This window comes from Ranitomeya imitator, chromosome 3 (assembly GCF_032444005.1).
Source record: "Ranitomeya imitator isolate aRanImi1 chromosome 3, aRanImi1.pri, whole genome shotgun sequence".
In the NCBI taxonomy this organism is placed as follows: Eukaryota; Metazoa; Chordata; class Amphibia; order Anura; family Dendrobatidae; genus Ranitomeya; species Ranitomeya imitator.
Genome location: NC_091284.1, coordinates 42,874,691 through 42,889,094, shown reverse-complemented (window position 1 = coordinate 42,889,094; position 14,404 = coordinate 42,874,691). Strand labels below are relative to the sequence as shown.

General features: G+C 44.8%; 1 protein-coding gene across 4 annotated transcripts in view; it reads left to right on the top strand.

Moving 5' to 3' along the window:
• TIAM1 (TIAM Rac1 associated GEF 1) overlaps window positions 1–14,404 on the top strand; it is a 261,361-nt gene that overhangs the window by 192,332 nt on the left and 54,625 nt on the right. For all 4 annotated transcript variants that reach the window (XM_069760831.1, XM_069760832.1, XM_069760833.1 and 1 more), the window contains one exon: window positions 9,893–9,979. In XM_069760831.1, coding sequence (XP_069616932.1) covers window positions 9,893–9,979 — 87 coding nt within the window. The remainder of the gene's footprint in view (window positions 1–9,892; window positions 9,980–14,404) is intronic.

Genomic DNA, 14,404 nt, shown 5'->3' with positions numbered 1-14,404 from the left:
CCTCAATGTTGTTCTCTCCCTCACACTGTCCTCCATGTTGTTCTCTCCTTCAGACTGTCCTCCATGTTATCCTCTCCCTCACACACTGTCCTTCATGTTATTCTCTTTCAGACTGTCCTCCATGTTGTTCTCTCCCTCACAGACTGTCCTCCATGTTGTTCACTCCCTCACTGTCCTCCATGTTGTTCTCTTTCAGACTGTCCTCCATGTTGTTCTCTCCTTCAGACTGTCCTCCATGTTATCCTCTCCCTCACACTATCCTCCATGTTGTTCTCTCCCTCACATACTGTCCTCCATGTTGTTTTCTCCCTCACACTGTCCTTCATGTTATTCTCTTTCAGACTGTCCTCCATGTTGTTCTCTCCCTCACACACTGTCCTCCATGTTATTCTCTCCCTCACACACTGTCCTTCATGTTATTCTCTTTCAGACTGTCCTCCATGTTGTTCTCTCCCTCACACACTGTCCTCCATGTTATTCTCTCCCTCACACACTGTCCTTCATGTTATTCTCTTTCAGACTGTCCTCCATGTTGTTCTCTCCCTCAGACTGTCCTCCATGTTGTTCTCTCCCTCAGACTGTCCTCCATGTTGTTCTCTCCCTCAGACTGTCCTCCATGTTGTTCTCTCCCTCACAGACTGTCCTCCATGTTGTTCTCTCCCTCACAGACTGTCCTCCATGTTGTTCTCTCCCTCACACTGTCCTCCATGTTATTCTCTCCCTCACACTGTCCTCCATGTTGTTCTCTCCCTCACAGACTGTCCTCCATGTTATTCTCTCCCTCACACACTGTCCTCAATGTTGTTCTCTCCCTCACACTGTCCTCCATGTTGTTCTCTCCTTCAGACTGTCCTCCATGTTATCCTCTCCCTCACACACTGTCCTTCATGTTATTCTCTTTCAGACTGTCCTCCATGTTGTTCTCTCCCTCACAGACTGTCCTCCATGTTGTTCACTCCCTCACTGTCCTCCATGTTGTTCTCTTTCAGACTGTCCTCCATGTTGTTCTCTCCCTCACATACTGTCCTCCATGTTGTTCTCTCCCTCAGACTGTCCTCCATGTTGTTCTCTCCCTCACACTGTCCTCCATGTTATTCTTTCAGACTGTCCATGTTGTTCTCTCCCTCAGACTGTCCTCCATGTTGTTCTCTTTCAGACTGTCCTCCATGTTGTTCTCTCCCTCACATACTGTCCTCCATGTTGTTCTCTCCCTCGCAGACTGTCCTCCATGTTATTCTCTCCCTCACACACTGTCCTTCATGTTATTCTTTCAGACTGTCCATGTTGTTCTCTCCCTCAGACTGTCCTCCATGTTGTTCTCTCCCTCAGACTGTCCTCCATGTTGTTCTCTCCCTCAGACTGTCCTCCATGTTATTCTCTCCCTCACAGACTGTCTTTCATGTTATTCTCTCCCTCACACACTGTCCTCCATGTTATTCTCTCCCTCACACACTGTCCTCCATGTTATTCTCTCCCTCACACACTGTCCTTCATGTTATTCTCTCCCTCACACACTGTCCTCCATGTTATTCTCTCCCTCACACACTGTCCTCCATGTTATTCTCTTTCAGATTGTCCTCCATGTTGTTCTCTCCCTCACAGACTGTCCTCCATGTTATTCTCTCCCTCACACTGTCCTCCATGTTATTCTTTCAGACTGTCCTCCATGTTGTTCTCTCCCTCACACACTGTCCTCCATGTTATTCTCTCCCTCACAGACTGTCTTTCATGTTATTCTCTCCCTCACACACTGTCCTCCATGTTATTCTCTCCCTCACACACTGTCCTCCATGTTATTCTCTCCCTCACACACTGTCCTTCATGTTATTCTCTCCCTCACACACTGTCCTCCATGTTATTCTCTTCCTCAGACTGTCCTCCATGTTGTTCTCTCCCTCGCAGACTGTCTTCCATGTTATTCTCTCCCTCACACACTGTCCTCCATGTTATTCTCTTTCAGACTGTCCTCCATGTTCTCTCCCTCGCAGACTGTCCTCCATGTTATTCTCTCCCTCACAGACTGTCCTCCATGTTGTTCTCTCCCTCGCAGACTGTCCTCCATGTTATTCTCTTTCAGACTGTCCTCCATGTTATTATCTTTCAGACTGTCCTCCATGTTGTTCTCTCCTTCAGACTGTCCTCCATGTTATCCTCTCCCTCACACTATCCTCCATGTTGTTCTCTCCCTCACATACTGTCCTCCATGTTGTTTTCTCCCTCACACTGTCCTTCATGTTATTCTCTTTCAGACTGTCCTCCATGTTGTTCTCTCCCTCACACACTGTCCTCCATGTTATTCTCTCCCTCACACACTGTCCTTCATGTTATTCTCTTTCAGACTGTCCTCCATGTTGTTCTCTCCCTCAGACTGTCCTCCATGTTGTTCTCTCCCTCAGACTGTCCTCCATGTTGTTCTCTCCCTCAGACTGTCCTCCATGTTGTTTTCTCCCTCACACTGTCCTTCATGTTATTCTCTTTCAGACTGTCCTCCATGTTGTTCTCTCCCTCACACTGTCCTCCATGTTGTTTTCTCCCTCACACTGTCCTTCATGTTATTCTCTTTCAGACTGTCCTCCATGTTGTTCTCTCCCTCACACACTGTCCTCCATGTTATTCTCTCCCTCACACACTGTCCTTCATGTTATTCTCTTTCAGACTGTCCTCCATGTTGTTCTCTCCCTCAGACTGTCCTCCATGTTGTTCTCTCCCTCAGACTGTCCTCCATGTTGTTCTCTCCCTCACAGACTGTCCTCCATGTTGTTCTCTCCCTCACAGACTGTCCTCCATGTTGTTCTCTCCCTCACACTGTCCTCCATGTTATTCTCTCCCTCACACTGTCCTCCATGTTGTTCTCTCCCTCACAGACTGTCCTCCATGTTATTCTCTCCCTCACACACTGTCCTCAATGTTGTTCTCTCCCTCACACTGTCCTCCATGTTGTTCTCTCCTTCAGACTGTCCTCCATGTTATCCTCTCCCTCACACACTGTCCTTCATGTTATTCTCTTTCAGACTGTCCTCCATGTTGTTCTCTCCCTCAGACTGTCCTCCATGTTGTTCACTCCCTCACTGTCCTCCATGTTGTTCTCTTTCAGACTGTCCTCCATGTTGTTCTCTCCCTCACATACTGTCCTCCATGTTGTTCTCTCCCTCAGACTGTCCTCCATGTTGTTCTCTCCCTCACACTGTCCTCCATGTTATTCTTTCAGACTGTCCTCCATGTTGTTCTCTCCCTCGCAGACTGTCCTCCATGTTATTCTCTCCCTCACACACTGTCCTTCATGTTATTCTTTCAGACTGTCCATGTTGTTCTCTCCCTCAGACTGTCCTCCATGTTGTTCTCTCCCTCAGACTGTCCTCCATGTTGTTCTCTCCCTCAGACTGTCCTCCATGTTATTCTCTCCCTCACAGACTGTCTTTCATGTTATTCTCTCCCTCACACACTGTCCTCCATGTTATTCTCTCCCTCACACACTGTCCTCCATGTTATTCTCTCCCTCACACACTGTCCTTCATGTTATTCTCTCCCTCACACACTGTCCTCCATGTTATTCTCTCCCTCACACACTGTCCTCCATGTTATTCTCTTTCAGATTGTCCTCCATGTTGTTCTCTCCCTCACAGACTGTCCTCCATGTTATTCTCTCCCTCACACTGTCCTCCATGTTATTCTTTCAGACTGTCCTCCATGTTGTTCTCTCCCTCACACTGTCCTCCATGTTATTCTCTTTCAGACTGTCCTCCATGTTGTTCTCTTCCTCAGACTGTCCTCCATGTTGTTCTCTCCCTCGCAGACTGTCTTCCATGTTATTCTCTCCCTCACACACTGTCCTCCATGTTATTCTCTTTCAGACTGTCCTCCATGTTCTCTCCCTCGCAGACTGTCCTCCATGTTATTCTCTCCCTCACAGACTGTCCTCCATGTTGTTCTCTCCCTCGCAGACTGTCCTCCATGTTATTCTCTTTCAGACTGTCCTCCATGTTATTATCTTTCAGACTGTCCTCCATGTTGTTCTCTCCTTCAGACTGTCCTCCATGTTATCCTCTCCCTCACACTATCCTCCATGTTGTTCTCTCCCTCACATACTGTCCTCCATGTCGTTCTCTCCCTCACACTGTCCTCCGTTGTTTTCTCCCTCAAACTGTCCTCCATGTTGTTCTCTCCCTCACACTGTCCTCCATGTTGTTTTCTCCCTCACACTGTCCTCCATGTTATTCTCACCCTCACACTGTCCTCCATGTTATTCTCTTTCAGACTGTCCTCCATGTTGTTCTTTCCCTCGCAGACTGTCCTCCATGTTATTCTCTCCCTCACACACTGTCCTTCATGTTATTCTTTCAGACTGTCCATGTTGTTCTCTCCCTCAGACTGTCCTCCATGTTGTTCTCTCCCTCAGACTGTCCTCCATGTTGTTCTCTCCCTCAGACTGTCCTCCATGTTGTTCTCTCCCTCACACTGTCCTCCATGTTATTCTCTCCCTCACACTGTCCTCCATGTTATTCTCTCCCTCACAGACTGTCTTTCATGTTATTCTCTCCCTCACACACTGTCCTCCATGTTATTCTCTCCCTCACACACTGTCCTCCATGTTATTCTCTCCCTCACACACTGTCCTTCATGTTATTCTCTCCCTCACACACTGTCCTCCATGTTATTCTCTCCCTCACACACTGTCCTCCATGTTATTCTCTTTCAGATTGTCCTCCATGTTGTTCTCTCCCTCACAGACTGTCCTCCATGTTATTCTCTCCCTCACACTGTCCTCCATGTTATTCTTTCAGACTGTCCTCCATGTTGTTCTCTCCCTCACACACTGTCCTCCATGTTATTCTCTTTCAGACTGTCCTCCATGTTGTTCTCTTCCTCAGACTGTCCTCCATGTTGTTCTCTCCCTCGCAGACTGTCTTCCATGTTATTCTCTCCCTCACACACTGTCCTCCATGTTATTCTCTTTCAGACTGTCCTCCATGTTCTCTCCCTCGCAGACTGTCCTCCATGTTATTCTCTCCCTCACAGACTGTCCTCCATGTTGTTCTCTCCCTCGCAGACTGTCCTCCATGTTATTCTCTTTCAGACTGTCCTCCATGTTATTATCTTTCAGACTGTCCTCCATGTTGTTCTCTCCTTCAGACTGTCCTCCATGTTATCCTCTCCCTCACACTATCCTCCATGTTGTTCTCTCCCTCACATACTGTCCTCCATGTTGTTCTCTCCCTCACACTGTCCTCCGTTGTTTTCTCCCTCAAACTGTCCTCCATGTTGTTCTCTCCCTCACACTGTCCTCCATGTTGTTTTCTCCCTCACACTGTCCTCCATGTTATTCTCACCCTCACACTGTCCTCCATGTTATTCTCTTTCAGACTGTCCTCCATGTTGTTCTTTCCCTCGCAGACTGTCCTCCATGTTATTCTCTCCCTCACACACTGTCCTCCATGTTATTCTCTCCCTCACACACTGTCCTCCATGTTATTCTCTCCCTCACACACTGTCCTCCATGTTATTCTCTCACTCACACACTGTCCTCCATGTTGTTCTCTCCCTCACTGTCCTCCATGTTATTCTCTCCCTCACAGACTCCTCCATGTTATTCTCTCACTCACACACTGTCCTCCATGTTATTCTCTCACTCACACACTGTCCTCCATGTTATTCTCTCCCTCACACACTGTCCTCCATGTTATTCTCTCCCTCACACACTGTCCTCCATGTTATTCTCTCCCTCACACACTGTCCTCCATGTTATTCTCTCCCTCACACACTGTCCTCCATGTTATTCTCTCCCTCACACACTGTCCTCCATGTTATTCTCTCCCTCACACACTGTCCTCCATGTTATTCTCTCCCTCACACACTGTCCTCCATGTTATTCTCTCACTCACACACTGTCCTCCATGTTATTCTCTCCCTCACACACTGTCCTCCATGTTATTCTCTCACTCACACACTGTCCTCCATGTTATTCTCTCACTCACACACTGTCCTCCATGTTATTCTCTCCCTCACACACTGTCCTCCATGTTATTCTCTCCCTCACACACTGTCCTCCATGTTATTCTCTCCCTCACACACTGTCCTCCATGTTATTCTCTCCCTCACACTGTCCTCCATGTTATTCTCTCCCTCACACACTGTCCTCCATGTTATTCTCTCCCTCACACACTGTCCTCCATGTTATTCTCTCCCTCACACACTGTCCTCCATGTTATTCTCTCCCTCACACACTGTCCTCCATGTTATTCTCTCCCTCACACACTGTCCTCCATGTTATTCTCTCACTCACACACTGTCCTCCATGTTATTCTCTCACTCACACACTGTCCTCCATGTTATTCTCTCCCTCACACACTGTCCTCCATGTTATTCTCTCACTCACACACTGTCCTTCATGTTATTCTCTCCCTCACACACTGTCCTCCATGTTATTCTCTTTCAGACTGTCCATGTTGTTCTCTCCCTCACACTGTCCTCCATGTTGTTCTCTCCCTCACACTGTCCTCCATGTTGTTCTCTCCCTCACACTGTCCTCCATGTTGTTCTCTTTCAGACTGTCCTCCATGTTATTCTCTTTCAGACTGTCCTCCATGTTGTTCTCTCCCTCACATACTGTCCTCCATGTTGTTCTCTCCCTCATAGACTGTCCTCCATGTTGTTCTATCCCTCACACAGTATAGAAGAACACGGCACTCGCTAGAAATGGTGCTGTTGGTGCTCAAGTCAGGTGTCCAACCCATTGAAATTTAGTAATGAACTTGGCACTCGGTATATGCAAATATAGAGCTTCGTTTAATTTATACATCCAGACACAATGGTTAAAAACGTTTTCGGTCCATCAAAGGACCTTCATCAGAGCACTCTTTAGCATGAACGGGATGTCGAGGGATGCTCTGTAAATGGAAATGAGCGTCCGAATTAACTTAACCTGCTGCAAACCGGTGTATGCTGTATACCACCTGGGGAACATGAGCCAATGAAGCGCATAAGGTAAGGGCAATATACAGTGGGGCAAAAAAGTATTTAGTCAGTCAGCAATAGTGCAAGTTCCACCACTTAAGATGAGGCGTCTGTAATTTACATCATAGGTAGACCTCAACTATGGGAGACAAACTGAGAAAAAAAAATCCAGAAAATCACATTCTGTTTTTTTTAACATTTTATTTGCATATTATGGTGGAAAATAAGTATTTGGTCAGAAACAAAATTTCATCTCAATACTTTGTAATGTATCCTTTGTTGGCAATGACAGAGGTCAAACGTTTTCTGTAAGTCTTCACAAGGTTGCCACACACTGTTGGTATGTTGGCCCATTCCTCCATGCAGATCTCCTCTAGAGCAGTGATGTTTTTGGCTTTTCGCTTGGCAACACGGACTTTCAACTCCCTCCAAAGGTTTTCTATAGGGTTGAGATCTGGAGACTGGCTAGGCCACTCCAGGACCTTGAAATGCTTCTTACGGAGCCACTCCTTCGTTGCCCTGGCGGTGTGCTTTGGATCATTGTCATGTTGAAAGACCCAGCCACGTTTCATCTTCAATGCCCTTGCTAATGGAAGGAGGTTTGCACTCAAAATCTCACGATACATGGCCCCATTCATTCTTTCATGTACCCGGATCAGTCGTCCTGGCCCCTTTGCAGAGAAACAGCCCCAAAGCATGATGTTTCCACCACCATGCTTTACAGTAGGTATGGTGTTTGATGGATGCAACTCAGTATTCTTTTTCCTCCAAACACGACAAGTTGTGTTTCTACCAAACAGTTCCAGTTTGGTTTCATCAGACCATAGGACATTCTCCCAAAACTCCTCTGGATCATCCAAATGCTCTCTAGCAAACTTCAGACGGGCCCGGACATGTACTGGCTTAAGCAGTGGGACACGTCTGGCACTGCAGGATCTGAGTCCATGGTGGCGTAGTGTGTTACTTATGGTAGGCCTTGTTACATTGGTCCCAGCTCTCTGCAGTTCATTCACTAGGTGCCCCCGCGTGGTTCTGGGATTTTTGCTCACCGTTCTTGTGATAATATAATAATAATAATAATAATAATAATTTTTATTTATATAGCGCCAACATATTCCGCAGCGCTTTACAAATTATAGAGGGGACTTGTACATACAATAGACATTACAGCATAACAGAAATACAGTTCAAAACAGATACCAAGAGGAGTGAGGGCCCTGCTCGTAAGCTTACAAACTATGAGGATCACACACACACACACACACACACACACACACACACACACACACACACACACACACACACACACACACACACACACACACACATATACACACACATATACACACACATATACACGCACACATATACACACATATATACGCACACATATATATACACATACACATATATACACATACACATATATATACACATACACACACACACACACACACACACACACACACCCCCACCCCCACACACACACACACCCCCACCCCCCCCCCACACACACACACACACACACATATACACGAAAATGCACATGTGCGCTCAGACACGCGCACAGGAAAAAGATATGTAGACACAACCTGCGATCCTCACAAGATCTCCTTCTCTACTCCCCTCTTATCTCCTCTTCCCACAATCATATACAAGATTTCTCTCGCGTATCACCCCTACTCTGGAACTCTCTACCACAACATATCAGACTCTCACCTACCACCGAAACCTTCAAAAAGAACCTGAAGACCCACCTCTTCTGACAAGCCTACAACCTGCAGTAACCACCGATCAACCAAACCGCTGCATGACCAGCTCTACCCTCACCTACTGTATCCTCACCCATCCCTTGTAGATTGTGAGCCCTCGCGGGCAGGGTCCTCTCTCCTACTGTACCTAGCTTTAGAAGATTTTTTTTTGGTCTGCTTCACTTTGTCAGGCAGGTCCTATTTAAGTGATTTTTGATTGACAGGTGTGGCAGTCATCAGGCCTGGGTGTGGGCAGGGAATTTGAACCCAAACATGTGATAAACCACAATTCATTTATGTTTTAAGGTGGGGTAATAACTTTTACACAGGGCCCTGTAGTTTTGGATTTCCTTTTCCCTTAATAATAAGGACTTTATTTAAAAAAAAAACTGCATTTTGTGTTATATTTGTCTAATATTTAAATTTATTTAAATTTGTTTGGTGTTCTGAAACATTTAAGTGTGACACAAACCTGTAAAAGAATAGGAAATCAGGAAGGGGGGCAAACACGTATTCACACAAGAAAATATGTAAAAATGTGTTAATTCCATCATTATTCTATACCGAAAGTGTGAAAATGAAATATCTCCAGGTCTTGAAAGGATTAAGCTGTTTTTTTTTATATTCTGTTTCTCCAGGACTTGTAATTTCCTGTCTGTTTTGTGTATATGACTGTAGTCTACGTTAGGGTTGCAGGACTATGGATGGGATAATTGCTTTATTTTCAGACAAAATTTGTGATGTTAAATTATCATTGAATAGGGATTTAATTTATTCGCTGCAAATTAAACAAAATTCTGCCTTTATAATAATGTGCAAAAAAAGTCACTTGCTGGGCGACCTGCAGTCTCTGCTGAAGTACACCACTGCCACCTAGTGGGGCATTTGCTAACTTCTCTTGAGTGAAATATTTGCAGCTTTTCTTCATGTTTTTGCCTGTGATCAGATGAATAAGTGGCTTTCTTTTGGGCATCACTTTACAAATCTGCTCTCTGTTCTTATTTCTTACTCTCTGCAGTCTTCAGGGAGGGTTAAGTAAAATAAGGTCATCTTAATTATAGCATAATGAAAAGTTACGGACATAATGGGGGTAGTTGTTTCACAATCTCTGCAGAGCCCCGATAGCTGATTTATACCAAACAGCTGCTTATGTTGGGCCTTACTTATATCATGTTTTCCGTCCTTCCTAGGATTCTCTCTGTGTTCGGTGGAAGAAGACGGCCGCCATCATCTGTATGTTAGTAATGTTAGAGAGACTGGCCTGGCCTTTAAGAAAGGTAGGTGACAGCGTGATATAATCTGGGAGCACGATCTGGATATATTGGGATGGAAATGCAAGGCATAGTGTTTGTATTATACAGAAGCTGAGTCTGGGTTAGTCCAGGATAAGTAACGTTATATACAGTGCATTGAAAAAGTATTCACACCCCGTGGGCTTTTCCAAATTCTCAATGGGATTGAGGTCTGGACTGTGACTGGGCCGTTTACATACATGAATATGCTCTCATCTAAACCCTCCATTGTAGCTCTGGTAGGATGTTTAGAGTTGTTGTCCTACTGGAAGGTGAACCTATGTACCAATCTCACGTCATATGCAGCCTTTGACATATTTTTTTCTTCCAGGACTACCCTGTATTTAGCTCCATCTATTTTCCCATCTACTCTGACCAGCTTCTCTGTCCCTGCTGAAGAGAAGTATCCCCACAGCAGGATGCCGTCACCACCATGTTTGACGGTGGGGCTGGTGTTTTCAGAGTGATGTGCAGTGTTAGTTTTCCACCACACATAGCGCTTTGCATTTAGCACAATAAGTTCTCCTTTGGTCTCATCTGACCAGAGTCCCTTCTTCCACATGCTACCAGTGTCCCCTATATGGCTTTTTACAAATTGAAAATTTGTGCTTTTTCAAAACTGGCCTTTTCCCTGCCATACTTGCAAAGGCCAGATTCGTGGAATGTACGACTGAGGGCTCATACTGATCTGCGAGGAAAACTGGTGATTGCAATGCTTTAAAAAAAAATAAAAAAAAAAAAATCAATATTGATCCCTGATCATCCGGTTTTTTTTTTTTACTTAGCAGAAATTGGACTGATAAAAAAAATGCTGTGATTGTCCTCGTATCTTGGGGGAGACTCGCCAATGGGTGTGATTTTAAAAAAAAAAAAAAAAGGGGGAAAAATTGTCACTCAGACCATGTGAGTGCTGTCCGATTTTTTTTTTTTTTTTTTTTTTTTTTTTTTTTTAATACACACACGTCCTTGAGAACCCGACATTTCATCAGCCACGTACATCAAAATCACAGCGTGACCCCACACATAGAATAGATATAACACACCAATTGTCACGATTCCCCTGACCGCTGTCACCAATTGGTCAGGATTCACACCGTGACCGGCACCCCTACGTCACGGATTGAGGGGACTTTAGGCCAACAGACGGCTATCACATGTGCAGGGGGGCTTATCTTAGTTATCCCTCCACTCCACGATGTGATGAAAAACCACACACGAGGCTATGGACCTCTTAGTTTACAGCAGGGGCTTATTCTAGGTATCCCACTGCTTTCAATATACCACAAACTGCAGGGCTTTATGTATATCCCGCTTACAGTTCCACTTAACACCTGCAGCTCTCTGGCGCCCCCTTACTCTCAGGTCAGATTAGGTACTGCACCCTGGGTAATTAGTCGCCAGAAAGGCTGCCTGCTATGTACTGGCTATTGGGCACGCTGCAGCGACGCGATAACTACTCCCACTCAGGCAGGAACAATAATTATTAACGCCGCAGCCGCTACAACATAACCCAAAAGTCTGCACACTATCGGTATCACTGCCACCAGCTTCGATTAAACGGGTCCGAAGCTAACCCAACACAGTAGCGTATTTCCCTTCGGAAGACAGGGTAAGTTTAGAGCAGGATGAACGAACTGATATTACCTATTATATCCCATAAAAATAATTAGGCAGTGCTTTATCAAAAATATTTTATAAAGAAGTTACAAATGAGACAATTGCAAATATGTACAAGGGTAATTATAACATAAAGGGAATAAATGAGAAAAGATAACACTCACATGTTCAAAACATTGCAGGCAACCAGGCTAGTGGAGTTTTCCATATGTCCCAGCTCATTAGGACGGGCTGCTGGCTTCAGGAGAAGACAAGAAGTCCAGAAGAAGAAATCAAGCAGAGAGACAGAGCTGGGGATGTGTGCAGACAGTTATAACTTCAAGGCTGTGACATCACAGAAAGGCTGGCTTATCCAGACCCTCCTCTCTCTACCTTCTGAGTAAACTTTAAACTATTTTCTCTGATTTCTATAACTTCACTACAAAACATGTCAGAGTCCTAACAAACTCATAATTCATCTCGGATTAACGTGAGCATTCTAATGAGATCAAATATGTCCTATCTGGGATACATATTTACAGAGAAATCCCTACTTCTTTACCAGATGGAGATAGAAGCCCGAGTTTCAAGGGATGGGTAGATACACCGAGTGAGAATAAGAATACATATTTTCGTATTTCTAGCTTAAATCGTTTGCCTAATATCTAACAAAAACTAAACAAAGAATCTTTCATGAATTTTTGGAGCCACTTTTCCAGTTCTAACTAGTGCAGGTGGGAGGGGTGAGGGACTTCCGTCCGAGCCTGGAATTTATGACCCCAGGGCACTAAAACCCCCTTCTAGCATACAGTCCGTAGCCCAGAGAGAAACAAGGAGAGTCAGCTAGGGAAGGGGGGGTTTAGCCCACCTCATGAGCTGAAGAGCAACTAAACTTATATGATATTTCATACCATATCGTGACACCTCCCCCTTTTGGTGTGCGCTAGGGAGGCAGTACCCCACGGTATCATCTCATTTTATGTTTGTGTGTGTGTAGCCCATTCAGTATCTCCATCTACCCCCCACTCCATGAAGATGGTTGGACCATCATTGTAAATACATAATTGTAAATGCACACCTGTACTTTGTAGCTCCCCCACCTCATTGTAGATTGTAAGCTCTCACGAGCAGGGTTGTCTTAATGTGTCTTATATTGCTTTATTACTGTATTGTTAACATTGTTACCTATGACTGTTGTGTTTGAAACTGTAAAGCGCTGCGGAATATGTTGACGCTATATAAATAAAGATTATTATTATTATTAACACACAAAATGGATATAGAGGTCAGTCAACTATATAATATAAGTAGTACACTGTCTGTGTAGCTTACTGTATACGTATTTTATTGCTGAATAAATTATTTTCTGAAAAATATGGAGCGTGGGATCTCCAGACATTTTATTAACCAGCAGAGGGAAAGCGGACAGGTTGTGGCTGAGGATCATAGTCTGGGAAGGGGGTAAAACCCATGCAGCTTCCCAGGCTATTAATATTCGCTCACAGCTGTATACTTAGCCTTTCCTGGTTATTAAATGGGGGACCCTGCCAAAAAACCCCACTGGGTCCCCCCTATAATCAGAAACCAGCAAAGGCTAAGCAGACGGCTACGGGCTGATATTTATAGTCCGGGAAGGGGCCATGGATATTGGCCCCCTCCCAGACGAAAATCATCAGCTCAGCCACCCCAGAAATGATTCATCCATAAGATGCTTTTATCCTGGCACTTAGCCTTGCTCTTCCGCAGTGGTTAGCACTGCAGCCTTGCAGCGCTGGGGTCCTGGGTTCTAATCCCACCCAGGACAACATCTGCAAAGAGTTTGTATGTTCTCTCCGTGTTTGCGTGGGTTTCCTCCGGGCACTCCGGTTTCCTCCCACATTCCAAAGACATACTGATAGGGATTCTAGATTGTGAGCCCGTCGGGGACAGCGATGATAATGTGTGCAAAACTGTAAAGCGCTGCGGAATATGTTAGCGCTATATAAGAATAAAGATTATTATTATTATTATTATTATTCCCACTTGCCCAGGTGCAGTGGCAAGTGAGGTGATAGTATTGGGCTTAATGTCACCTTTGTATAGTCAAATGACATGAAGCCCAAGGGTTATTAATGGAGAGGAGTCTATAAGATGCCCCTACTGCTAACTCCTAGTCAAATTGTGAAGAAAAAATAAAATAAAATAACACCCTGAATAAAGTCCTTTTATTTGAACGAATGACATACTCCCTCTAACTGACCCCAAAACAGTTATACTTACACTACGCCCAATCCACTGAAGCATTATCCCATTAAAAAGGAAAAAAAAATAGAATAAACCGTATTCCTCTCCTGTCTGAGAAGATAACCCAATTGTCCTGCGATGCGTCTAGCCCTGCTACATCTAGATGGCAGGCTGCATTGTTGCATGATGCGACTATACAGCCTGCCATCCAGCAGAGACACTGAGCTACGTGTGCTTGCTCAGCTCAGTGCCTCGCGGTGACGTGCTAAGGTTGAGAGGAGTTATATCCAATGAACTAGTTTCACCTCACTGACGTCACCGCAAGTGTGAGAAAGTTCTCATGCTCGCGGTGCGTTCAGAATTGTGAGAAGTTTTCCTAAAAAAAACTGTAAATTACGTGAAGAATTGCTGCATGTTAAAGTTCATGTTAAAATCGGATCGCATTCATGTCATTCGGATGTTACGGGCTGAAAATCACACGGCACTTGCATGACACTCGTCCCACTTTTCTTGACTATTGGATTTTTTAAAATTTTTTTACAGTGATGGGTATAAGCCCTTATAGTTCATTTTTTGGACAGATTCTTCCTC